At 34.7% G+C, this 25605-nt stretch overlaps 4 protein-coding genes across 5 annotated transcripts; 2 read left to right on the top strand and 2 right to left on the bottom strand.

Annotated features, from left to right (window-relative positions):
- Positions 1-1538: 1538 nt before the first annotated feature.
- LOC121766367 (GPN-loop GTPase QQT1-like) lies at positions 1539-5966 on the bottom strand. Its single transcript, XM_042162649.1, has 10 exons — positions 5701-5966; positions 5448-5492; positions 5252-5331; positions 4585-4659; positions 3803-3906; positions 3469-3625; positions 3294-3381; positions 2452-2524; positions 2244-2374; positions 1539-1882 (listed from the first exon to the last, which is right to left on the bottom strand). The coding sequence occupies exons 1-10, from the start codon at positions 5790-5792 to the stop codon at positions 1765-1767; spliced, it is 963 nt and encodes a 320-aa protein (XP_042018583.1). The 5' UTR covers positions 5793-5966; the 3' UTR covers positions 1539-1764.
- Positions 5967-12973: 7007 nt separating this feature from the next.
- Positions 12974-16581, top strand: LOC121792809 (uncharacterized protein DDB_G0290685-like). 2 transcript variants are annotated; one of them, XM_042190909.1, is made up of 3 exons: positions 12974-13248; positions 13362-15538; positions 16292-16581. In XM_042190909.1, exon 2 carries the CDS (start codon positions 13377-13379, stop codon positions 15513-15515), a length of 2139 nt encoding a protein of 712 aa, XP_042046843.1. In that variant the 5' UTR covers positions 12974-13248; positions 13362-13376; the 3' UTR covers positions 15516-15538; positions 16292-16581. The 2 variants fall into 2 exon arrangements, with proteins under 2 accessions (XP_042046843.1, XP_042046844.1); XM_042190910.1 differs by having other exon boundaries at positions 13355-15538.
- A 519-nt stretch (positions 16582-17100) lies between these two features.
- LOC121779829 (nucleobase-ascorbate transporter 6-like) lies at positions 17101-20411 on the top strand. Its single transcript, XM_042177275.1, has 14 exons — positions 17101-17245; positions 17331-17428; positions 17507-17683; positions 17755-17855; positions 17935-18010; positions 18477-18536; positions 18621-18796; positions 18877-18973; positions 19053-19139; positions 19223-19281; positions 19386-19477; positions 19607-19684; positions 19895-20055; positions 20134-20411. Exons 1-14 carry the CDS (start codon positions 17101-17103, stop codon positions 20350-20352), a joined length of 1626 nt encoding a protein of 541 aa, XP_042033209.1. The 3' UTR covers positions 20353-20411.
- A 1953-nt stretch (positions 20412-22364) lies between these two features.
- Positions 22365-23614, bottom strand: LOC121769433 (protein SOB FIVE-LIKE 5-like). Its single transcript, XM_042166236.1, has 4 exons — positions 22841-23614; positions 22706-22762; positions 22577-22622; positions 22365-22499 (listed from the first exon to the last, which is right to left on the bottom strand). The coding sequence occupies exons 1-4, from the start codon at positions 23177-23179 to the stop codon at positions 22471-22473; spliced, it is 471 nt and encodes a 156-aa protein (XP_042022170.1). The 5' UTR covers positions 23180-23614; the 3' UTR covers positions 22365-22470.
- Positions 23615-25605: the final 1991 nt, after the last annotated feature.

Below are 25605 nucleotides of genomic sequence, written 5' to 3'. Positions count from 1 at the left end.
ATGGAGTTAAAACAATTAGTTAATTTCTCAAACTCACAAATTTTTATTTTCATTCACAAGCTGAATATTATTACTCGATTAACTTGAGTTTGATTTGTTTATATTTGATTAAATATTCTGACACTAGATAATAAGCCGTTGAAGCATATTAATTTTGTTAAATCAAACTTGGTGCATATTATTGACAGTATGTTATAATCTCACAAAATTCGAATAAAGAACGTAATATTAGTATATATGCCTGTGTGTGTGTTCTGGATATCTTTATTGAGCTATAAATTCTGCCTAAATTTGTACAAATATCGATAGTATAGAAGGCTGGTTAAATTAGTGTTTTATAAATGGACGGGTTTAATGTTAATTAAAGTTTGGTCAATGATATGTAGCTCAAGTAGTTAAGATTAGGGTACCACAAACACCTTCCTTAGCGATAGGTCTTGGGTTCGACCTTATTTGTGTACCGATAAATTTTTCACGTTTTTAGATGAGGTGTAGACAGTATATGTAGTGTTGTTTTGTGAGTTAAAGAAGAAAGAGTACAGTAAGAGAGAGGGAAAAATAGAGATAAAGTTATTTCTATTTTAGGAAACGTTTCATTTTTAATGGGACAATCTAAAAAGGAAAATGTTTCATTTTTAATGGGACAGAGGGAGTATATATTACTACATGTCTTTCATCATTTCAAGTAAAATTAATTCTAAATACTTTTCAATCTTGTGAAGTAATATCAAAATGGAAAACGTTTCAACAATGGTCTCCTACGTTCAATTTGTCCTATTCGAATATCATGATTTTTTACACGAGCTTGTTGATGAGATTTAGATGTTCAGTTTACCTATAGTAGTAATTAAATACTAGTAGTATTATTGTTGCAAATGGGATTCACGACATCACTTGCCAAAATTGATTTAACTAAAACAATTCCTAATGCAACCATATATTTATTCAAAATAAGCTTAGTGTTAATTTCAAAGAATATTAAACAAAATATGCGTCGCATTCGCATCTGTAGTTCAATAAGAAATTTAAAATTACAGTGCCAACGTGTCAATAGTATTCAGAATTAGTTTTGTTTATACTTATATATAAGTATAGTCCAAATATATAGCCCACTCAAGAATGACCATTTCAGCTCGCCAATCATATATGAAAATGAGAGATCTTTAATAGTGTGGAAATATTAGTAACTTTTTTGTACTTTCATTCAATATAGCATGTAATAATTGAAGATAAGATCCCAATGAATTTAAAACCATTATTTATCCACATGTTTTGAGAGAACTTTCAAGCTTCAAGTATGAAATGGAAAATCCATTTATGCAAGTCAAATTATGCATGAAAATTAAATGATTGGCATCTTTGATCAAGGCATCTACAAGTAGAAAAATAAATTTGAAAATCAAGGTAATCTAGAAGACCACTTGACACTGCTGTTTGTTGATGCTTTACTTACATTTTATAGATAAATCGTTTAAAATATGTTCATAAATCGTGCGAAGGTGAAAGTGAAAGAATCTTCCTAAATCTATCAGACATGATTTAATCAAACATCTTTTTTTTCAAAAAAAAAAGAACTAGGAAATTCAATTCAGTAGACATGATCTTGAACTCGATCATCCAGCTAAAGTAACAAGACAAAATTCATGTTCTTCGCATATAGTACAATATTGTTGCCTCCTTACTACATTATGTTCAAGCTGTAGTCGATAACTATGGCGCAACTGCAAAGGAAACTTACAGTTTTAAAGCGCACGAGCATTATCATCAACGTTCATCCTTTTGAAGATCACGTTCAGCAATAGATGATGGTGGTGGTGAAGTGATGATCTCGTCATCAAATACTTCGTCGTCCTTTATGTACTTCTCCTGGACAGCTGCCACTGTGAACTGCTATGTCAAGGAAAATCAGACTGAATTCATAGATGGATCAAATGTTAGAATGTTCAAGGGTTTAATGAGAAACTGCTTCAGACGAGGAACGAGCAACAATAACTTATATCTGGAACATGAATTAAATTGTTGCTTCCAAAGACTCTTTGAGGTTTAGATTTATGCAAATCTAGTAGCTTGCACTGAATTATCGAACAAGAATATACTCCTAGACGAAAATTACAATGTCAAAATGTACAAAAATAAAGATAATGTGAAAAGAAATTGCATATGTATACTAGGGAAATAATATAAAGAACTAAGATGAGGAAGCGAGCATGTGTAGACGAAAGACTAAGACGAGAAAAGGATATCTGTAATAATCCCAATCAACTGGACTAACTGCAATTTTGCTAAATTCAACTGCACTTGAATCAATCCCAGCAAATATGTACCCGTTGGTCTTGTCAATCAGTTTAACTAGATTCCCAACACTCACCTTATCCTGAAAAACCATGGGTAGAAGCTAAGTATATATACAATCAGAACTGACCATTACATCATACAGGGATGTAAACATGCCTGAATGTCCAGAGTAGTGAAGTCAACAAGACCGAAATTTTCTATAACTTCACAGAGCTCCTTTGTTAGCTTTCTGGACAAGGTAAAGAAACAGTGTATTGGTAGCTTGACTACATGAAGCATACACAACTATGGAACCAGATTAATCTTCAAAAGGATGAAAATTGATAAAAATGGGCCACTATATGTGATAGCTAGTGGAACTCATACATGCTAGTATTACTGGCTCCAAATTATAGTGAATCTCCACTGAAAACATAGCAATTAATAAAGGGATATGAAACTATAGAAGTTGAAACAGATAGCCATTTTGTTGGAACCAACATACAATACAATTACAATAATCTTCATAGCTTAAGCTTGTCAAACATGCTACCATCGTACATAGTATTATAGTGTCCAGATTGGGCCAAACAATAGACCCTAAATTGAAATTTTAAATCATCTGTTCAAAATGTATATGCTAGATTTCTATAAGCAACTAGCAGGCAAGTAAAGAGGTGTGCTCGAGTTATTGGATATCAAATGATTATCCTCCATAAAAGCTTATAAGAGGAGATCAGAGAATGCATTTCATATCTTGCCAATTATGCAATACCAGAGATTGCAAGGCCACACCATTGATGAGTAGAGTTTCAACAGCCAAGTCACAGAAACATTAGACAAATGATTGTACTAAATGGACGACCTATGTCTTTGAAATTAAATTCCACTAGAGCTCAATCTCAATCACTAATATGAAGGAGGTTTATGCTACTTCAATACATCAAGTCATTAGATGCCAAATAGAGCGTTCTAACATCAACGTCAACTTCTATATATGAATCAGACTGGTTCCATACCTATACTTAGCAGATCGAGGATCTTGGTCAAGATGATGCTGTAGATATGATAAATCATGTGCATCAGTGTAGAAGTCAAGGTTGAAAGCTGCAAAATAAGCAAAGGGTTAACACAAGCATGACATCAGAACTTAAATAAGATAGTTTATGTCCTAGCTAATCAAATAGCTCTAACCTAACTTGCCATAGCTTTCAATAAGATCGATCTTTGACAAAACATTAACATGGGGGAGCTCCATGTGAAGCATGGTTGACAGTGAAAGCAGCAGTGCGCTAATATACTTCCCTGGATCGCTACAAAGATGAGCATCAATCAAGTGAACAGCAGTCAACTGCAAAACAGAGAGACGCCATTAAGAATTTCAACAAGGAGTTCCAAATAGGAAGCCTCATTGGTTACAAGTACTAATACATAAGCGTCAAATAACAAAACTAGTCATTTTGAAAAAGAAGTTGCATCCTGTAAAATTTCAAGGTAATGGAAACAATTGCAGAGATGAACAATATACCCTGAGATCTAACTTCTTGACAAGTCTCATGATGACTTTTTTGGCATTTTCATGAAGAAAAAAGAGTTCCACCTGGCCAGGGAAATCAAAGAGAAGATAGTGATCTGCAAAATGATCAGTTTCACCCTCCTTAATGAAAAATTGAAATATAGTTCCAGAGTGAATAAAATGAAAAAGATTAACATAGATAACAGTACAATACAATTGCTAGCAGCAAGCATAAACTGATAGGATCATAGGAAGAATGCAGTATGAGCAAATAAAACAATAGTCGTTGATGGAAAGGCCAATATTGCATAGACAAAGTATCTGAAGTATCATGAAAGTCGGCAACAATTGTTGCTCTAGGTATGAAACAATTATACAACTCCATTAATAGCTTTATTGTTGAGTAACACAAAGAATCAGGACATCTTGATTTTACTTACAAAAGTTACTAATTTTAAAACTCAGGAAAACCAACAAAGAAAATATATCTCTGTCAAGTTTGTAACACAACAATGTTTGGTGCCCCAAAATTGTTACCCTCTCTCGTAATTTTGCTTCTATTTTATTGAAAGGAAGAACATCATATGGTTTAGGAATGGAAAACCCCACCACAGTCAGTTATATTTTTCAAATCCGCATTAAAAAATCACCATTTCTTGACAATTACTAAAACGAAAAAGGGCTTGCCATTTTGATGAATCATTAGTATCTGTTGGTGGCATAAAATTATAAACAGATGGAATGCATCAAAAACAAATAAGCAAGACGAACTAATAATCAAAAGACTAAGCAACCTTTGAGAAGGGGTTTTAGTTTGGCTTCTAACCAATCAATGTTCTTCTCCAAAAAATCCATGCAGTAAACAAGACCTGTTGAGCATGACAGAATAATTTTCCATCAATGAATAGACTAACAAAAACATAGTACTATCATATTCAAAGAATGTCATTTTATATTTTGTTTTGATACATTGAAAAATGAACGATTCATTACGTGCTTGAAGAAAAAACAAACAATAACTAAACATTTCCAATTTTTTCATTCACAACAAGTAAAAGACCATTCAAAGCCACACCTCTCCGTCCAGCAAGTAAACATAAAACCAGTACACAAAAATCGACACATAATTCAGTAACTGATAATTGAATCACTGAAGTAGCACTGCTCATAAATAGCTACAGAGCTCAAACAGTATAAAGACTTTAGAACAAAACAATATGGCAAACTCAAACACACCGGATTGGATTGTGTTTGAGTTGGACATATTGCTTTATGCTGAAGTCTTCTTTGGAAAGCAATGCATGACACCTAGCTGCATATCCGCAAACAATAAACCTAGCTGAATCGAAGAAAGTCCTGAAACTATAAATCGAAAAAATAATCATTGGAAAGCAATGTACAATATCTAGCAGCAACTCGAAATAACCCTATAAAGTTCGAAAACCAGCACAAAAGTTACACCTCCATTAGGGCCAAGGGAATGCTCCGCCATGACATCTTCGAGCTTAATCAAATCCTCGATATTAATAGCACAGTCATATCTTCATTACAATAAGGAATAAGCTCACATAACATCCAAATACGCAAAATCACTCCACCAGTAAGTAACAATAGGCGAATTTCAATCTCACGAAAAAACAACAAACGAAAAGGATACGGCAAAGAATCATTAGCTGGATCCAAGTTGATCACCGCAACCTTCCTGCAACACATGACACAGCAACGACTTTTACCAACGGCAACAATTCAAAAAACATAACACCAAATAAATTCATAATCCTAAACCTCAGTAGCAATCAAGATAAGACTTTTTCCAAAATTCCGCATTCGAGAACGCATTATAGTTGCATTTGATGCGAAAAAAGGTGAAAATAAGTAGAGGACAAGATTAGTGAAAGTTCATAAAGTACCGGCCGACGAGCTGGAGGAATTGAGACATGCCGTTGCAGTAGGTGGTCTTGCCGGAGCCCGGTGGTCCGATAACCACTTGACCGAACACCATTGTTCTTCCGATCAATTTCTTCAGCTCAAAATTAGAGTTTTTACGGTTAATTTATGGAGATTCAAATGACCTAAAACCCAAAACCCCTCTTTCAATACTAAAAATTCTTACTACTCCTACAATTTATTCTTTTCTTTTCTTTTCTTTTTTGCTTTCCTCTATCTTGTTTGAGTTGTCTTTTGTCACTCTTAATTTGTACAGTAACTTAGTTCATTTGTTTTTTATTATTCTACTTCACTTATTTTATTTTGTCTAATTTTTAAAGTATACGTTAATTATATGCATATAACAACGTTTAGTAATATTTATATAAATTTCACTAAAAACATATTATGTGATTTTAATTTTAAGTATAGTGCATTCAAATTTATTATTAGTAGTATATAGTAAATAAAAATTCATGAAAGGTTATGATTGTGTATATGGATGAGAAATGAGTAAATATTTTATTATAAAATTAAATTACTCATTTAGTTGTGAAATTTTGTAGTAGTCCAATTGCGATGGAGGTGGGTATATTTACTAGTACTACAAATTTTGCTTGAAAGTGAAATTATTTCCTTGAATGGGCAACAATGGAACTTCGTTAAAAATCATTTTAATTGTCGATATGGCTTTACTATTTTATTGAATTATTAATTAATAATTATACTTTCATCTCCAGATTGTAGTACCCATTTTCTCAGGGACACTAAATTAGCACATAAGTATGAAATGTGCAATGTGTTCGTATTTCATTATACATCATATGATTCATATCCAAGCCTCAATGATTTAGTTCGCTTTTTAATTAATTTAGATATCATTGATATTAATATAAATATTTGAAGTTTGATAGTATAAAATATCACGACAGATAGCTGCAGTAATCATGATTAGTTATGGGTGTTGAGTGTGCAAACCAATATCGTCTGGCAAAACAATAATCAATCACTCTCATTTCCTTGGATTCTTGAATTATTATATATGGATAAATGTGGTCCCTCCACCTTCATTATTGAATATGGTACATTTAAGTGACTACATTTATTAGTATGATATTTTTATTTGTATTTTGTTCATCATGAAATTTGACATTAACTTCTGAAATGTAGCCATCTTTAGCAAAATAATAATAATAATAGTACAAAACAATTCAGAATAAAAATAACAATGAAAACAACGAAATTAATTATCTGGAAAGGATGTACTTATTGTTGTAACCCAATGGATTAGGAACTAACAAATTGAATCGGTCAAGAAAATGTCACATGGCCAACCAGTTGTGGTTTCCTACCAAGAATGCGGCCACAGTTATCTTTTTAAGTAACATAGGGTCATCTCGTTCGCATATCTGTCTCTTAACCGTCTCATCTCTTCACTATTCATAAGCCTCATTGTACTTTTCAGTTTTCATCCCATCTCTTAACTAAGAGACAGCACCTGCATCCCTACATCTCTTAACCATCTCATCCCTTAACTATTCATTCAACTTCATTTTTTATTTTTATTTCCAACAAATTCAATTAATAAAAACACAATTCATTAAATAAAATAAAATTACAATTTAAAATCCTAAAAAAAATAAAAAACCACATAATTAAAATCCCCCGAAGGCTGTGGCAGTGCACTCAAGCTACTTGGAGGCGGAATACCAATTTGTCTTGCCATATACTCAATTCCGGCAAGATGAGCTTGATATTGGGGAGACGTCATGCGGGAAGTATCAGCCATCGTGACGACCAAGTACATGGACATTAGGGTGTTCGAGTCCGAGCCCGCCTGGCTTGATTCGCCTCGGCCCCTCCTCCCTCTAGCCACCTTCGTCGCCTTGGTCCCTTGCGGCCGACTGCGTGAACTGGAGGAGCCCCCTGCATCGATGGTCGTGCCCTCAACCTCTTGTGAGGCGTTGCATGACCCGCCCTCACTAGACGAGTATTGGCCACTTGTCGTGTGCTTCGTGCGTTTCGAGTTCGAGCCCGAGCTGGACTGGACACCGCCAGCCCACCTTTCAACGTCTTTGATCGACTCCCAAACATCGACATGTTTGAATTCTTTATTGATGTCGTCTTTAAAGACTCGCAAAGCCGCTCTCAGAATGTTGGCTCCAATGGCTCCGCTTTGCTAATTCGCCGCTTCATTCTTGTAGATCCCGCAAATTTTTTTGACATCTCTGTCGACTCGGACAAAATGACTGCGGAGCATCTTCAAGGTGCGGCGGCGGGCCCCTTTGGCTTATTCTCGTTGTAGGCGTCGGTGACCTTTTCCCAAAAACACTTGCAGGTTAGTTGATTCCCGACGATGAGATCGTACGAGACGCTGACCCAAGCGTTAAATTAATGTACTTTTTAAATTTTAATAGTATTATTCGAATTTCCCGTATTTGTCTCGTAAATTAAATTCCGTATGTTGATACGATTGTAAATTAAATTATATAATTGTTATTAGTGATGTGTATAGGTAGTGGGAAGGCTATGTGAGGGCTATTTGATATCCAGTTGATGTGGCAAGCTGATGTGGCAGGGGAATTTTAGTGCTGATGATGTGGCAGTGTGAAAGCTATGTGAGGGCTATGTGAAGTCCAGTCTCATTGTGGATGCTCTCAAGTAGTATTAAGCAAATTCAAAGATTGAGACATTATTGAAAACTACTTTATATCAAATCCAATTTAGAACAAGGTGCAAAGTTTGGAGTTTAAGTATCTATAATTAAAATAATCTTAAAATTGTTAGTCAGGTTAATCTTTTAATAAATTACTAACCTTCATCACTCTTGTATAAAATCCATTCGATGTGTTAGGTCTCGTAATACTAATCCGGGTCAAGACCCGAACCATATCCATTTGATAATAATTACTCAATAATTAATTAGTAGAAATATAAAGTTAAGAGTAGTGCTAAATGGCCATAATATGCCAGCCATAAACTTAAAATATTAATAAAAAAAATTAGTGTAATTAATGCTAATTCAACAAAATTAATTCACCTAAAAAACAGCAAATATATTAGGACAATTGTACCCTTTTACTTGAAAGGTAGTACTACTTTGATAATATGTGAAGGGTCCGGAGTGTTGCTAACTGTATGATTCTTTTGATGGTGAATTCCTAGGTCCAGATGATTCGCTAGAGCATAGGGTCTAGGAGATCATGAACTTTCAGAATGCAGTCGTTGTCGCAGCAACCTCCGCTTCAAAACCTCAACCCTCTACACTATTGGCTAGTATAGGGAAGTCGGGATCGAATCCACGAGGACGGAAGGGTTAGAATGCATCGAGGGAACCTTTGGATGGTTCGGTTGCTGCCACGTAACATGAGGGTTGGGTTTTAACTACTAGGCCTGGGAAATTTAATCTAATCTATTCTAACTACCAGATCTGGAGAATTGAAAATACGTAGAATATAAGTGCATGCATGGTTCTGAACAAAATTCAACTTAGAATATTCACCAAACTTCCTGGGTCAAGTAACTGAGTTTCCTAAAATAGCTAGGCACAAGACATGCAAAAGTAACGACAAAACAGATTTCCCTAACTGGCTACTGACAGAAAGCTGCAATTAACAAACTAAAGCAAACTCGACTATAACTACTGATCGACTTCATCTTCTTCAACAAGCGGGCACGAAATGAACAAAACAGAACATAAAAACAGAGCATACTTCAAATCAAACAACGAACGCTAAGATTAAACTAAGAACTATTAGATCTAATCTATTGGACCAAGTAAATCAGCGACAACAGAGATTTCCATGCAGATCCAAACTCATGTACTCAGATTCGAACAATCAGAAGAAAATCTAAGCTAGATCTATCAGATTCATCACCAACTAAACCAGATCCATAACGTTCTATACCATTCCGACTCCGATTTAACCTCAATTCAATAGATCAACTCCGATCTCAACTCCGATCAACAATTTAATTGCGAAAAGCATCCAACTCAGTAAACAGAACAGTAAGCATCAGATCCAAAATAAAACTGAAAACGAAACTAGATTAACCATAAACTACAAATCAAGTCACAAAACAGTCGCCGAATTTCCGGCAAGGAAATTGGCGAGAGAGAGTACGTGCGAAAAGTAAATTGTTTCTTCGCTCCTTATCGGAGTGGTGTTACACTTCCAAACTGAACAAAACACCACACTATACTACCCCAGATCTCCCATGGAACCAAGTGCGCGAGCTAAGTGTGTGAATTCAGAGAGCGGGCCGAAATACCCAAGGAAATTTTCTAACTAAGAGTCTCTCTCCGTATCGCAAGCTTCCTTGTATTCATAGACGTGGCTCAAATCCCTAGGGCAACAGACTTCGTGAATGGACAATTGTGCCCTTGAGGATTTGGCTATTTTTCTTCACTTTTTCTCTTCTATTTCATCTGCCCTGGTGATTGCTCTTCCTTACTGGGTCTGGCAGATTTTTCACGCACCTGGACCTATAAATGCACGTTAGCACTGTAGAAAACACAAAATTTATATCTAAAATAGATGAATGAAACGGGTCTTATCAATATGTATACGTGTAGCTGCATTCTTTAAATATATTTAATTATTATAGTTAATATTGGTTTTATTTTATTTTATTTTTAATTTATTTTTTAAACCATTTTATAGTTTGATTCCATTATTCAGTAAATAGTACTCCCTCTATCCCGGATAATTCGTCTCACTTTGACTGGACACGGGTTTTAAGAAATGTAATGAAAAGTGAGTTGAAAAAGTTAGTGAAATGTGGGTTCTACTTTTATATATTATTTTTATAATAAAATGTGAGTAGGAATGAGTTAATGGAATAAGGGGTCCACTACCAAAAATGGTAAAAGTGAAATGAGACAAATTATGTGGGACGGGCCGAAATGGAAAAATGGGACAAATTATCCGGGACGGAGGGAGTACTTAATTTCTTTTATTATAGCATCGTAACATAATTTATTAGTAATAATTAAAAATAAGAATATCTTAAAATCTATTAATGATAAACTAATGCATTTAATCCATGTTTTATACTCCGACCGATAGTGTACTTTAACTTATCTTAAGTTCAAATGAAGGATCAATTTATCTCTGACTTGAGTTTAATAAATGAAAAATTAAATTTGATATTGTATTTATTTAATTAAATAATTTGGGATTTCGGTTGTTATTAGATTCAATATATCTTCGATTTAGTTGAATAATTGAAAATTTTAATTATGTATTAAATTCGATTGGATGATTGGGTAATTCAATATATTTCAATTCAACAACTGGTTCAATTGATTTCAAATTCAGTTGAAGGATTGAAGATTTTAATTCATATTTGATTCAATTTAGGAATTGCAGATTTAAGTTAATCCCTAAATTCAGTTGAGTATTTAATTGATCAATTTGTAGATAAATCAAATCTCTAATGTTTTATTGATAATCATATTTCCAGTTGATACATCCATACTTCAATCATTTGTAAAATTACTCGAATATTTATTAAAATATTATTATTACATTATTTTTATAGCTATTTTTATTCAATAATAATTCGAAATTATAACATTGTACGTATATAATATTACAAACTATAGCTATTTTTTTCTCATTGGTAATTATATTTACTGAACTATTCATCAATCTAATTTACAAAGTATAATATTCGTTTGCCACTATCTAAACATTAAGATGGTTGGTTGCAATTGAAATTATTTAGTAACAACTACCCATGTATAATATTCGTTTGCCACTATTAAAAATTTTGAACTTTACATATAGGCAAAATAATTAACTTCAGTAACAACTACCCATCAACCCATGTATGCCCAAGAATAAAGTAGTGATTCAAGACACTATAAAAGTCCCTTCAAACAAAATTTGATGATGATATTATGTTTTTTTATTTTTAATAAAAAAATGATGTGGTAATTACATAGTTTATTAAGTTAATTTAAATTATTGTGAGATTATAATAATTTAAAATAAAATAATTAAAAATAGAATAAAACCTTAAATTACACTCCATAAAATATAGAGTTAAGTATTTGTTTTGAAATAAATTAAAGTTACTAATTAATTTGATATATGCAAGCACTATAATTTAGTAATAATTGTTTTATAAGTAATTCAATCATCATCATCGGCTAGCAGCTCATTTTGAACATAGGTGACTAATTTATACTATCATCATTGTCATTAGTAAGTATTATTTATCAAAGTAAAGTACAAGTACTAAGCTTATAACTTATACTAGTATATGTCATTATTAATAGTAACTAATACTATTAAGTTATGTGGAGTATAAAGCAATAATAAACTCATAATATTATATACTAGCACATATTGTAATCCATGTTAACAATCATAATATTAGTTGCTATTATTATAAGATAATATCACACCTTATAATTGGAAAATATTTTACTTTGTAAAATATTATGTATAATGTTATATTTTGATACTGTCATTAATTTTTTTTATATGTATTAGTATATTATATGCTACAAGGGAAGGATCTTGATTTAGAGAGTGGGAGATTGCGGCAAGGAATGAAAAATTTCATATTTTTTCAAATAAATTACTCTATTTTGAGATTTTACTGTATAACTTTTATAATAAAATTTAAGTTGGAAACTAATTATCATACTGTGTTTAAAATAATTATGTAAACGCTACTATAATATTCAAAACAATAGTTATAGTATATTGATTTATGAAACTATATTAAAATACACTCTATATTTTTAATATAATTAATAATATTAAAATACTATAACATAATAATAATTTAATAGACTATATGATAGTGTTACAACTTATGAATTATTATTCACTTCAAATTTAGTATAATTGATAATATTAAAATATAATATGATAATATATAGTATCACAACTTATAAATTATTATTGACTTCAACTTTAGTATCATATAATAGTAAAACATTTTTTTAAATAATAGTTAAATCATAAATTAAAAAATCAGTGTAAAATAATTACTGAAAAAATTACTATAAAAAAATAAATCTAGAAAAGAAACATTAAAATTGGATTAGAGAAGTTAAATTAATAAAACAACAATAATTAAATAGAAATGGTAATAGTGTAAAGTTATTAGATCATTAAATGAGAAATTTGAATTATTAATATCTATGATATTTAAATTTACTAAAATAACCTGAAACATCTAAATTTACTAAAGAAACAGCGACGTGACTTCATATCATTATCCTAAAAGTAAACAAACAGCGACGGTCGTAAAAAGAAATTCAGAAAAAGAGAGCATTGATTTCTTGTGCCAATGGCTTCGTCTCACCCAAATTCATTAATCATCATGACCCAAGGGAAAAAACTGGAGAAAATTTGTCGTTGCATGGCTCTGCCCGCACATAAATAGGCAAACAATTTTGTGCTTTTCCATTCTCTTCTGCATTGAATCAGAAAATCGACGGAAAGTGCCCAGTGGTTAATACTTTATGGTCACACCAAACTCGCTAGAGTCCTCCGAAAATCCTCATAAAGGTACAAAAGCTCTCGCACCCAAAAGCAAAAGAAGAGTAATTGAGCTTTGATTTTGAAGGGTTTTCAATTTCGCGATCCCTTATTTTTTTTTGCATCTGATTTTGAGGTTTCAGACGGTGGTGGCGTAGATGGAAGGAGGAGAGAGAAAGGAGGCGGCGGCGTTGCCGTCGGACTACGTTTCGCTGGCTCAACTACAAGAGCGGTGGCTGCAGAAGCAAGAAGAGACGAAGCTGAAGCAGAAGCGGGAAGAAGAGGAGAAGAGAGAGAGGGATGCGTTGGCGCTGAAGCGAAAACAGGAAAGGGAGGAGAGAGAGAGATATGCGCTGGCCCAGAACGGGAGGAGGAGTCGGAGTCGGAATCAGAATCAGAATCAGAATCAGAGAGGGGGGGCGAAAATTGGGGGCGGGTTTGTGAGAACGACTGGTGAGATTCAAGAGAAGGGGAAGGAGATAGTCTGTGGTGGGCCCGGTGATGGAGGAGAAAATAATAAGAACATAGGTAAGAAGGGGGGAAAACGTAAAAAAAAGAAGAATTTCAAAGGGGCTGCTGCGATTGAGGAAAGGGAGAAAGTTGGTGCTGGGGCTGAGGTGTTGAGTGGGGAAGGTGGAAGTGGTGTCGGGTCAAGTGCGGTTGAGCTAGTAGGGTGTGTGTCTGTGGTTGAGGTTTTGCCAAGAAATGGAGAGGTTGCTCATGTGAATAGAAGTGATTTGAGAGGTGGATTCAAGAAAAATGGCAGAGATAAGGGTTCACATAGAGTGAATGAGTTGAAGCAGAGTGAAGAGGAGGATGGTGGTAAGAAGTGTAGTGAGAGTGAGAAAGGTGGAGATGGTGGGAGTGAGAGAGGTGTAGATAGAGTAAGAGGGAGTGAGGAAGAAGGGGAGAGAAGGAGAGGCAGTGAGAGGTGGGGAGATAGAAGGAATGGAGGGGAGAGATGGGGTGAGAGAGGTGTAGATAGAGGGAGAAGGAGTGAGGAAGAAAGAGATACAAGGAGAGGGAGACTAGGATGGGGAAGGAAAAATGGAGGCAATCCAGAGGGGAAGATTAACATTTTGAAGGAGTATAGGCCTGATATTTCAAAGGGTAACGAAGTTGAACTGAAGTTGCAAAACAAGGCTGATCAGGATGAAATTTCCGAGTTTCATAGTGGAATAGCTAGTTTAAGAGTTGGAGATGTAAATGAAACTCGGGGGAGAGACAAAAGGGCGAAAGAGGATGGAGCTGAAGGGGGAGGCTCAAATATGGATAAAGTGGCAGTTGAGTTTGAGAAGAAGGAGGATCGTAAGGTTTTAGCTAGAAAAGGAGAAAACCGGGGGTCTTGGAAGGGGTATCGAGCAATTGGAATCCAGGGCCATGACAACAAGGTAAAAGAGGGCGGAGTTGAAGGGGAATGCTCAAATGGTGAGATAGTGGCAAAGGAGATTGAAAAGAAGGTGGATCATAAGGTTGTATCAAGAAAAGGTGAAAACAGGTGCCATGGGAGGGGATATCGAGAAAATAGAATCTGGGGGCGAGAGAACAAGGCCAAAGAGGATGGAGTTGAAGGTGGAGGCTCAAATGGTGAGGAAGTGGCTGTGGAGATTGAGAAGAATGTGGATCATAAGGTTTTACCAAGAAAAGGTGAAAACAGGAGCTATGGGAGGGGATATCAAGAAAATGAAATATCGGAGCGAGAGAACAAGGCCAAAGAGGATGGATTTGAAGGTAGATGCTTAAATGGTGAGGATGTTGCTGTGGAGATTGAGAAGGAGGTGGATCATAAGGTTTTACCAAGAAAAGGTGAAAACAGGAGCTATGGGAGGGGATATCGAGAAAATGAAATATGGGAGCGAGAGAACAAGGCCAAAGAGGATGGAGTTGAAGGTGGAGGCTCAAGTGGTGAGGAAGTTGCGGTGGAGATTGAGAAGAAGGTGAATCATAAGGTTTTACCAAGAAACGGTGAAAACAGGAGCTATGGGAGGGCATATCAAGAATATGGCATTTGTGGGCCAGAGAACCGGGCCAAAGAGGATGGAGTTGACGGGGGAGGCACAAATAGTGAGACATTGGCAGTGGAGATTGCTAAGAACGTGGATCATAAGGTTTTACCAAGAAAAGGTGAAAACGGGAGCTTTCGATGTGCATATCCAGCAAATGCGAACTGGGGCAGAGCTTTTGGGAGGGGAATGAGCCACACGAGGCCGAGAGAGAGATTATATGATGATTTCAGTATGAAACCGAGAGAGAGAATTAGGATGTGGGTGAAAAAAGAAGACAAGCTGAATGCATGATGCTACTGAACTTGGATTCTTCGGTAACTCTCTCTGATCACTCATTCCATTGTGAATAATTCTGTTGTCAGTTTACCATTTCTGCTTCATTATTTGCTAATTGTGCTATTGCTATTTTGCTATAGCTGCAATTTTTTTCTTTGATTTATCTTTTTAAGATGTAATTTTGTGTATTGAGTATGCTTTAGGGATCATGTACAAGTCAAGTTAGCTGTGTTTCTAAATAGATGTAAGGTGCTGAAAATAGTAGACACAGCTTTTCAATCATATAGTCGAACTTGAGACGAGTTGAACAGCGTTAGCTCTTGAAGAATGTGATCTATAACCGTTCACACTCTGCTTAATTTTGGTTCAGCATCAATATCATGTCTCATCTGTTGCATCATAAATCTTTAGTTTTCCATGATCAAATATATACTAATTCTGCCGAAATAAACAGTTATGCAATACTAAGTAGTGGTCGTTGTTAAGATTCATTTTTCTCCCGAGTGGATTAAAGTGGATGATATTGGTGAATATGGACATTGGAGGTGATCGCTGTTTGCAGAGCTCGTTTATTCATAGAGGTTATAACGATTGAATACTTCTTCCACCCTCACCAAAAATGTTGCATTGTACGGTTATTTTAGTGAAAAGGAAATGCATATTCTGACCAAGACATGCTTACATTAACTGTGGATATTATAGATTGGTTTGTCATGTAAAACTCTTACAATCATATCTTAAATCTTTTTCATTGCAATACCTCGAATGATGTTTCCCGTGTCTGCTTTCAGCCGTGAGGAGCTTCAGTACATACCAATCAGAAGAATGACGATTTCTATCAGTGCGACTGTCGTAGTTCCAAACGGGATGGCTACTTTTTGAGGCTGAATCTGCCTCTTCTATTGTTTCTTAGCACAGTTAGGGTTCCAGTATATTCTTGTAATGCCATTTATGCAGTAATTATACATCTCCTTCTTGATGTATTGTTAAGCTCAAAATTGCCCCCTGATGTACATTAATATGCATTTCTGGTTGTGTGAATTCATTACACTTCCAATGGAATGAAGAAATATTCCTAAAATAGGACACTTTTACATTTTATATGTGCAAATATGTTAACAGTTATTAATATCCTGTCAATAAATTAATGAGGGTAATTGCCACAAATTAAAAACAAAATGTCTTAATGATCAAACTATTCTAACCAAATTGTTTTTTTACACTTTTTTTTTGGAGTTACGCACGGAGAAACGTCTTAATAATCGAGCTACATTGCGCCTCAAGAAATATTTACTGTCTCAAACGTTCATAAAATAAAATCAACAATCTACCAACATATGAAACACAATAAACCCATGAAAATTAAATATTCCACGATAGACTACATAAATGCATAGATCATTCATAAACTTGCTATTCATGTCTCTATTGTAACGGTTTCATGTTTTGATTCCCATAACTATAGTATTCATACCAATTTAAAATTTGTGATAAGTTACATATCATTACCAGATTCTGCCATCACTTCAAATTCTATATACAAGAAACTCAAACACATGATCATCTCCACCTCTTCCCATTTCCCCTCTCATCTCCAAACATGTCAAACACACCCGCCCCCACCGCCACACCCGCCCCCACCACCACTACCGGCGATCAGCATCCGCCTCCTCCGCCTCCGTCCCATCCGCCCCTCGAGCAACTCCCCGGAGTCCAGTTCTGCGTCAACAGCCCACCACCCCTGTGTAAGTTCCCTCATCCATTTTTCTCTTTTCTTGATTTTTATGTAAAATAAAATAAAATAAAATCATCTTCATTTTGTTCATGCAGTGGAATCAATCTTGTTGGCTTTCCAGCATTATATCCTCTCCCTTGGCTCAGCTGTCTTAATCCCAACTTTGTTAGTTCCTCAAATGGGTGGAAGTGATGTAAGATTAATCCCATTTTTTTACATGAACTTCAAACTTTTTTCCCATTTTAATCAGCTTACTAATGAATTAATGTAGAAAGACAAGGCAAAGGTAATACAAACCTTATTATTTGTTTCTGGTGTGAACACTTTGATGCATTCCCTTTTCGGGACGAGGCTGCCTTCAGTCATAGGGGGCTCCTACGCCTTCCTCATCCCCGCGACTTCCATCATCCAGTCCAGGAGATATGCCACGTTGCATCCACCCGAGCTGGTTGGATGCTCTCCTTACTCTCATAGGTTGGTTTTTTTAAATAAATTTTAATTGATTTGGTTTTGTCTCAGAGATTTGTACTAACAATGAGGGGAATCCAAGGTGCTCTGATCATGAGTTCTTGCCTCCAAATGGTATTCGGATTCACTGGCTTGTGGCGAAACATAACAAGGTATACCGCTCGTTGCTGATACTAGATTTCCTCCCGTGTGATGTGTGTTGAAATAACTTCTCGAATCTCATCTTATTAGGCTGCTTACGCCTCTGTCCACCGCACCTCTGGTTACCTTCACGGGGCTCGGGCTCTACTATCTTGGATTCCCACAGGTAAACTTACTTACTATTTTTATCATGTTTTAAGGAAACTAGATAGCTTTTAATACAAAAATAAAAATAAATTAAATTGAACTATAGGAAATTCTTTCTGTGGGATTTAAAATTTTTTTACACTCCTTGGTATTTGACTTTTTTTATTTTTGCAACGTAAACAATATTTTTGACATATAATTCACTTAAAATATTAAAATGATTATATTTATAGTGATTGTTTACCATCATGCATTTTCATTTTCAAGTAATTATTTAAAATTTTTTAAGTGAATTATAATTCAAAGGAAAATGTTATATACTGCAAAAGTACAAATAGTAAGAAATACTAGTGTTATTTTTAAAAAAATATTTTTTCCACACAAAGAATTCCCTACAGTTCACTAGAACTCTTTGTTAAAAATGTTAATTTTTCCTTACAAACATATTGACTGCTTTGTATTATGCTTAATAACATTGTTTGTAGATAGCTAAATGCTTTGAAGTAGGCATACCAGAGCTTGTCTTAATCCTTGTTATCTCTCAGGTAATGAATTCACTAATCAAGCATGAAAAATGTGATACTATAGTATAACACATGATCACTAAAAATGGTACTTGTTTTCAACAGATTCTCCCAAAATACATAAAGCTCAAGAGGCCAGTTTTGGACAGATACTCTCTGCTCATATCCCTTGCATTCGTGTGGATCTACGCAGAGATCCTAACATTAAGCGGCGCATTCAATAAGACGAAGCAATCTAGCTGTCGCACTGATGGCTCCGGCCTCATTAGCTCCGCGCCTTGGTAATTTGAATCATCTTTTTTTTTTCCTCCAACTGCGCCATTAATGGTTTGTACATGAGGCCGTAGTTTGAATTTGGCAGGTTTTACGCGCCATTTCCATTTCAATGGGGGCCTCCAACTTTCAACGGTGGAGAAACCTTTGCAGCGATGATCGCTTCATTTGTAGCTCTCACTGAGGTCTTGAAACACTCCCTTTACATCCTTAATACTTACATTTTTAGCGACGTTTCTCTTCATGTTTTTCATGTGGCTGCAGTCAACTGGCTCGTTCATTGCAGCAGCCAGGTACGGTAGTGCAACGCCTGTTCCCCCTTCAGTGATCAGCCGAGGCGTCGGTTGGCTGGTTAGCTATATATATGTGTGTGTGTGTGTTAATTCATTCATGAAAAAACTCTACATTTTGCTTAATGTGTGTGTATGTTTTAGGGGATTGGAACTCTGCTCAATGCCTTATTTGGAAGCATCACTTGCTCTACAGTATCAGTGTAAGAAAAAAACATATACATAAATTTATTAAACATATGTATAAATTTTAACTATTTCAACATATGTATAATTGAGGGCATGTGTTGTACTTGTATATATGCAGGGAAAATGTTGGCCTTTTAGCCCTCACAAAAGCAGGGAGCAGAAGAATCATTCAATATTCATCCCTCTTCATGATCTTCTTCTCGATTTTCGGTAATTATCCCACATCGACTTGGTAAAATCAGAATAAGATCTTTTAAGGGGGATTATAATTTCTAATGCAGTAGTATATCTAAGTCGATGAGAATTTGTTAATTCTAATCGAACGTGACATTGTTCCAGGGAAATTTGGCGCCGTCTTTGCATCAATGCCCCTACCGATCATCGCAGCATCCTACTGCATCTTCCTAGGCTATGTTTGTAAGTAGATCTTTTCACCATCCGTTATAAAGCAGTGGTGGATTCAAAACATAATTTTGTCGAGATTCATTGAGTGAAAACAGTTTATAATAATGTTGACGCAAAACAATATTTTCTCGACTTTTTTATCTCTCGTTTTATTAGTATTATAAATTTGCAATCAAAGATAACGCAGTCGAAAAAAAAACATTTATTTGTGCATGAATGCAGCATCTGCAGGGTTAGGCTATCTCCAGTTCTGCAATCTCAATAGTTTCCGGACAAAACTGATACTCGGATTCTCCTTCTTCGTTGGAATCTCTCTGCCGCAGTATTTCAGAGAGAATCACGCGACCACGGGTACCGGCCCCCTCCACACCCCTGCACGATGGGTACGTGATAAAACAGAGTTCAAATTTATTTTTTTTTAAGAAAACAAGAAAATATCTCTTAATACAATTTATGTGCAGTTCAATGACATGATCTCTGTGATGCTGATGTCCCATGCGACCGTGGCCGGGTTGGTGGCGCTTGTGCTCGACTGCAGCCTCGATCGTAGCTCTCAGCAGGCGAGGAAAGACAACGGTTCCTTCTGGTGGGATAAGTTCGTTGCGTATGCCAAAGATGTTAGGAATAATGAGTTCTATAAATTGCCTGGCAAACTCAATTCATGCTTCCCATCTTTCTAATTTTTGTTCATGGTTTGTTTAGTCTTTAGATGTTTTTCTAACTTGTCATCTTTTGTTTAGCATAGTTATTACTCTCTCTGTCCTCAATAAAATGTCATATTTTAACTGGCATAAGTTTTAAGAAATATGAAAAAAATCGATAAAAAAACATTGTCACACTTTTATATTAGTGTCAGTTTTATAATGAAATATAAGCAAAATAATTTAATAGAATGCGACATCTATTTATCTCTTTTTGATAAAATTGCACTATATTTTGTGTGGCTTGAATCATCACTATTGTTGGTGGACTTTGCTCGCTGATTTCTAGCTTTGAGCATTATTTAAAAAAAAAAGAAGTTAAAGGTGTCTATCATTTGATAATTTAGTAGGTGTGCCAAAATGTAGGTCACGTGCGTGCATGGATTTATTGAATAATTGTTGCACTAAGTGTTAAGAGAAAATAATAATTGGGGCAATCACCATGGCCAAATTCTTGTTTGTTTATTATGATGTGGACAAATACATCTATCAACGTTTGGCCAAATATTTGACTAATGAAAGCAGTCATGCACTAAAAAGAATTACTACCAATTATTTATATGACATATTTTAACACGATTGGCCTAATTTTGGAACCGAAAGTATATGAACAATATCCCTGTACTACTATTATATTCATCATTGAGTTTGAAATAACCACAAATTCACTAGTAGTATTATTACTATTTGCTTGTACAAGAGAGAATGATTGTACTACCTCATTCCATCATATATGACACATTAATGTCCAAGTGTACAACTAATTATTGAGTTTCTACATGTGAGAATGATTGTTCTATCTTCTTCTGTTATTTATGACACATTTTTTTTTCGGACATGAATATTTGAAAAAGTTAATATATGTGACTATGTGAGTAATAAATAGCTAGTACATATAGAAATGTACTCATATTATATGAGACTCTCTAAAAAAGAATACATGTGATGAATAATGGAAATGAGGGAGTATATATTACTCCACATGGACAGAAATCTATACAAATCATAATGCTACACATGGAGTAAATCTTTATCTAATACTCCATATTCTAATTCTAAATATTAAATTTTATTACACCCCTATGATATTATTCTCAATTATTAGAAGTACCATGTAGTGAGAGATTGAGAAGACTATACATAGATGTGATCTCTTGTCCCTTTCTCAAAATCTCTATCAATTTTTTCTTCAAGATATGGACTTCAAAACTCTCAAGTATGGCAACACTTCATCACATGATTAAAAAGAAAGCCTCCATTAATATTTCACTCTTGTTATGCAATTAATTCGCCTCATACTTCAGTAATATATCTTGCATTTTATTTTACAATATTAGACAGGTCAAGATTTCTCGCCCCGTGTGGGTGAACCGTGAACGTGACATAAACGCACGCACGCACCGTGTTGCTGTCATTAAGTGGTGAGATGTCACTTTTGGAAATTGGTGTAAAGAAAAAATTTGTGGAGAGTTATAACAATTTTTTCTCATTAAAATAAAAAAAAAAACTTTTTTATCTCCATTTTTAATGTTGGGGGAAAGCAAGATTTGTTCAACCTAAATTTGTTCTTGGCTATTCTCTTTGTAGAAATTGAGCTTGATGATTATTTTTCTTATCTCTATCGTCATTATTTTTGTATTTATTAATTTGTCGTCGTGCCCTTTTCATAATTGAGATGTGCCCACACGAGTGCTCAAACAATGTAGCCTACTGTTAAAACAAAATGAGCAAAGAAAATCAGTATGTTGTGTAGAAAAACATCCTTTGATTTTTAGATGTTTCTTTTTCTGTAAAAAAAAAAAGAGTTAATTATTATGTGTAAATTGTAATGCGTGTGCAAGTCTTGAAGCTAATGGAACAATATTTGTTACTACAAATTTTTTTCCTATTTTTTTACATTAATGAGAGCTAGTTGTTCCCTGCTGCATGGACAGGAAATAGTAACCATGGAGTAGAAATTAATTCTATTAAAGAAAAAATAGAAAAGGGGAGATAGAACATAGCCTTTTTATTTGAATTGATTTCTTGAGACATTGAAGCACAGAATAGACATAGAGAGAGAGAGAGGGGGGAAAGAAAAAACATATGGCTTCTTAGTTACTGCCTTTTTCTTCCCAGCAAACTGCCTGCAAAAATGCACAAGCCAAAATCAGCCTAACAAATTTCATGTCACAAATAAAAAAAAATCAACCCAAATTCCCACCTGAGGATTTGAAGAATCCCATCTTAGTTTTTGGCATTCTCTCTTCCTAAACATTGTAAAAAAGAAATCTTTACAAAGAAGTGAAAAAGAAAGGGAAGAAAAAATGAAATGAAATAACAAACAAAGCACCTCAAATTGGGCTGTGGAAAATGAGTGATGTTGATTTTCAGGTGGAACTGCATTGCCCTGAAATTAATCAGATGGAAAATTAAAATTTTTGGGCTTAAATATAAAAAAATGATATAAAAAAGATGTTGGACTTGCCTGCAAGAAAGGGGAGCTGGCAGTGTCATCAAGGCAGAAGCTATGTTGCTGCAGCTTCTTGTTCTTCTTCTCTTTTGTCTTGCTTTTCTGCTTCCTGTCCTGCTGAGGCGGAGGTGGACCGTGTAAATGAGGAGGCCCGGACGAGGCATCCGAGACCATTGAAAGGTCCTCATCAGCTTCTTGATCATGATCATGATCATGCACATAATTGGCTCCTTTGCCTTGGTAGTCTTGGTGTGTGTAGTGTGTGTACGGATTTGTCGAGCTGGAGAGATGATCCAAGTACGTAGTCCACCCGGATTCGCAGCCACTGTTGCACTCAGAAGTGGATGTGTTCATTATTCCTCTAGTGATTGCTTTGTGAAGATGTGTGTGTAGATAGATAGGTGAGAATACATGTGTGTGTGAGATGGAATATTATATATAATGTGTCTTTATATAATGATAGGAATTGTGTGAGACCAAATAAATCACTCTCAAAATCTCAAATCCCTTGACTATATTTCTGGTTGGCTCTATCCCTTTGCCTTAATTTTATACATATGTTGCTGTAGGAATCAAACTTGCCAGTTGTCTAGTCTACTTTGGTGTTTTGTTTTGGGAGATGACAGAGAGAGGTCCATGGACAATGATAGTGTATGGAAGAGCAAAATTATAAGTAACTTGGAGTAAAAAAGTAGGAGTAACTAAAATCAAAAGAGATGTAGAATTCAAACTCAAACGTTTGCAATCATGTATATTTAGTGTTTTTGAGTGAAAACAGGTGAATCTATTGCAATAGAATGTGTTGTGCTATTTACATGTCAAACAAAAAAGAAAAGAAAAAAGAACACATATATGCATATGGCTGATAACATCAACTCACATGTATATACATCATGACAACCATGAATTCTTGAAATCAATAACAAGGAAGGAACAAACCAAGAAACGTGCAATCTTAATTGTCAAGCCTAGTCAAGACATCATTCATTTCAAGTTTTCCAGTCATGAACATGTTATTTTTTTTGCTGAGTTCTTGAAATGTGTAACATATATACATGCTTGATTGGAACAGTTGAATTAGGCCAGCAGAGATGGGAACAGTAGTGTATGATTGATATACATTTAGGCCCATTCATGTGCCTCTGATGACAAACACAGACACATACTAGTACTAGGAAAACACACAACACACACACTCGGAAACCTAATGTGACACCGATGAGTGGCTAATCTTGGATTAGGGCATGCAAGTTGTGTTGAGGGGCTGAGGAGATGGGAAAACACCTCAAAAAGAGGAAACAAACATAGGTGAGTGTGTGGTGTGGAGGAAAGGGTGGTGTTTATAATGTGGCTAAGCATGTATAGGTGCAATTCGACGTTTTAGAGTCTTGCAGCAGAAGTGGTCCTTTCACCCCTTTGCACATGCTGTTTGCAAAGCCATGGACAAGGTTTAGAGGCTCATTCTCTTCCAATCATGGCCTTGGATTTCATTTCTTGCCATGCCTTGATTTGGCAAAATAAAAATCCAGTTCACACTTAATTTGATACCATGTATGGATTGGTTTAAATTGGCCATGTGATTTAGTTTTAACTATGTCACATTTGAGATGATCATGATTCATGTGTAGGTAAAATTTTTGAAATAGTTAATCCATTTCTTGGCTGTCATCTTCCATGAAATTTGTGAAGTATGGGCTTTTCTATGTATAAGTTATACTAGTGGTGGAGTACTACTATTTAATTAGCTTATCGTATTCATATGGTCCCTTTGCAAATGTCAATTTGTCAAAGATGGCAATTGGAAATCACCTTTTTTGAAGAAAAAAAATCTTGAGTTCACTCTTGCTATAGGACAGTTTAACCATCTCTTTCAGTGATGGAGTAGGTTTTAAGATCTTGGAAGTAAATGTCCTTTTTATATCATTATATTTATATACATATGATTTTATACATTTACAATTTGCACACAATTTAGAAGTGTTTCAATAATCTTGCCACCTTTTAATTTCCCGTTGTAAAATATTATTAATATTATACTCCTATTACAACATTTAGAAAGCAAGGCTAAGAATTATTGCAAATCGTACAATTAGAAAAATAATTGAAATCGTGTATTAATTTAACAATTAGCTATTTCACCAATAATAATATAGCACCCAAATGAATCATATGGTACCGCCTCATTTTCAATATTTGTGTGTTAGTAATAATAATAATACACATATAGTGTCTAGTAAATAATTTGGGGATTGATGAAAAATGATTTTCTGAAAAAAAAAATTTAAGTAATTATTAAGTTTTCAATTATGGACGAAAATTGAAAAGGTGAAATGTGGACTAAAATAGAGGTTTTAGCTTCAATGGTCCCTTGCAAATTCAAGAGTCAAAAGGACAGACAGAATCATTTTTAAAATTTTCATAAGAATATGACATTTTTTACCATATTTTTCTTGAAAGTTTTTTACCATCTTTTTCGTTGCTATATTAAATACTTCTAGCGAATAAAACTACCCTTTCACATCAATCGTGTCTACATGTCTCCCTCAAATATTATTTCAAGAATCAATTGGCCCTCATATTTTAGAAATTTTAAGTTCTTGAATCAACACTAAACTTATACTCCATATGTCCCAAAAATCATGTACATATCTAATTCATCAAATTTGTTAAACATAGTACTCTCATTTCGTTGATGGCTTAGTAATGAAGTTTATACACATGGTTTAAAAAACAAATCGATTCGGTTCGTTTCGTTTCGTTTCGATTATGTATCTGGTCCA

Source organism: Salvia splendens, chromosome 2 (assembly GCF_004379255.2).
Source record: "Salvia splendens isolate huo1 chromosome 2, SspV2, whole genome shotgun sequence".
NCBI lineage: Eukaryota > Viridiplantae > Streptophyta > Magnoliopsida > Lamiales > Lamiaceae > Salvia > Salvia splendens.
This window is presented reverse-complemented; position numbering and strand designations above follow the sequence as displayed.

Excerpts from the sequence above, each read along its gene's own strand:
- LOC121766367 (XM_042162649.1), bottom strand. The coding sequence starts at position 5,792 with ATGGTGTTCGGTCAAGTGGTTATCGGACCACCGGGCTCCGGCAAGACC. Across the intron at positions 4,660-5,251 it reads TTCCCTTGGCCCTAATGGAG|GTCTTGTTTACTGCATGGAT; the intron begins GTGTAACTTTTG and ends CATGCTCAACAG. Across the intron at positions 1,883-2,243 it reads GTTGATTGGGATTATTACAG|AGTGGCAGCTGTCCAGGAGA; the intron begins ATATCCTTTTCT and ends ATAGCAGTTCAC.
- LOC121792809 (XM_042190909.1), top strand. The coding sequence starts at position 13,377 with ATGGAAGGAGGAGAGAGAAAGGAGGCGGCGGCGTTGCCGTCGGACTAC.
- LOC121779829 (XM_042177275.1), top strand. The coding sequence starts at position 17,101 with ATGTCAAACACACCCGCCCCCACCGCCACACCCGCCCCCACCACCACT. Across the intron at positions 18,537-18,620 it reads TAATCCTTGTTATCTCTCAG|ATTCTCCCAAAATACATAAA; the intron begins GTAATGAATTCA and ends TGTTTTCAACAG. Across the intron at positions 18,974-19,052 it reads CATTTGTAGCTCTCACTGAG|TCAACTGGCTCGTTCATTGC; the intron begins GTCTTGAAACAC and ends ATGTGGCTGCAG.
- LOC121769433 (XM_042166236.1), bottom strand. The coding sequence starts at position 23,179 with ATGAACACATCCACTTCTGAGTGCAACAGTGGCTGCGAATCCGGGTGG. Across the intron at positions 22,763-22,840 it reads CCAGCTCCCCTTTCTTGCAG|GGCAATGCAGTTCCACCTGA; the intron begins GCAAGTCCAACA and ends GATTAATTTCAG. Across the intron at positions 22,623-22,705 it reads TTTCCACAGCCCAATTTGAG|GAAGAGAGAATGCCAAAAAC; the intron begins GTGCTTTGTTTG and ends TACAATGTTTAG.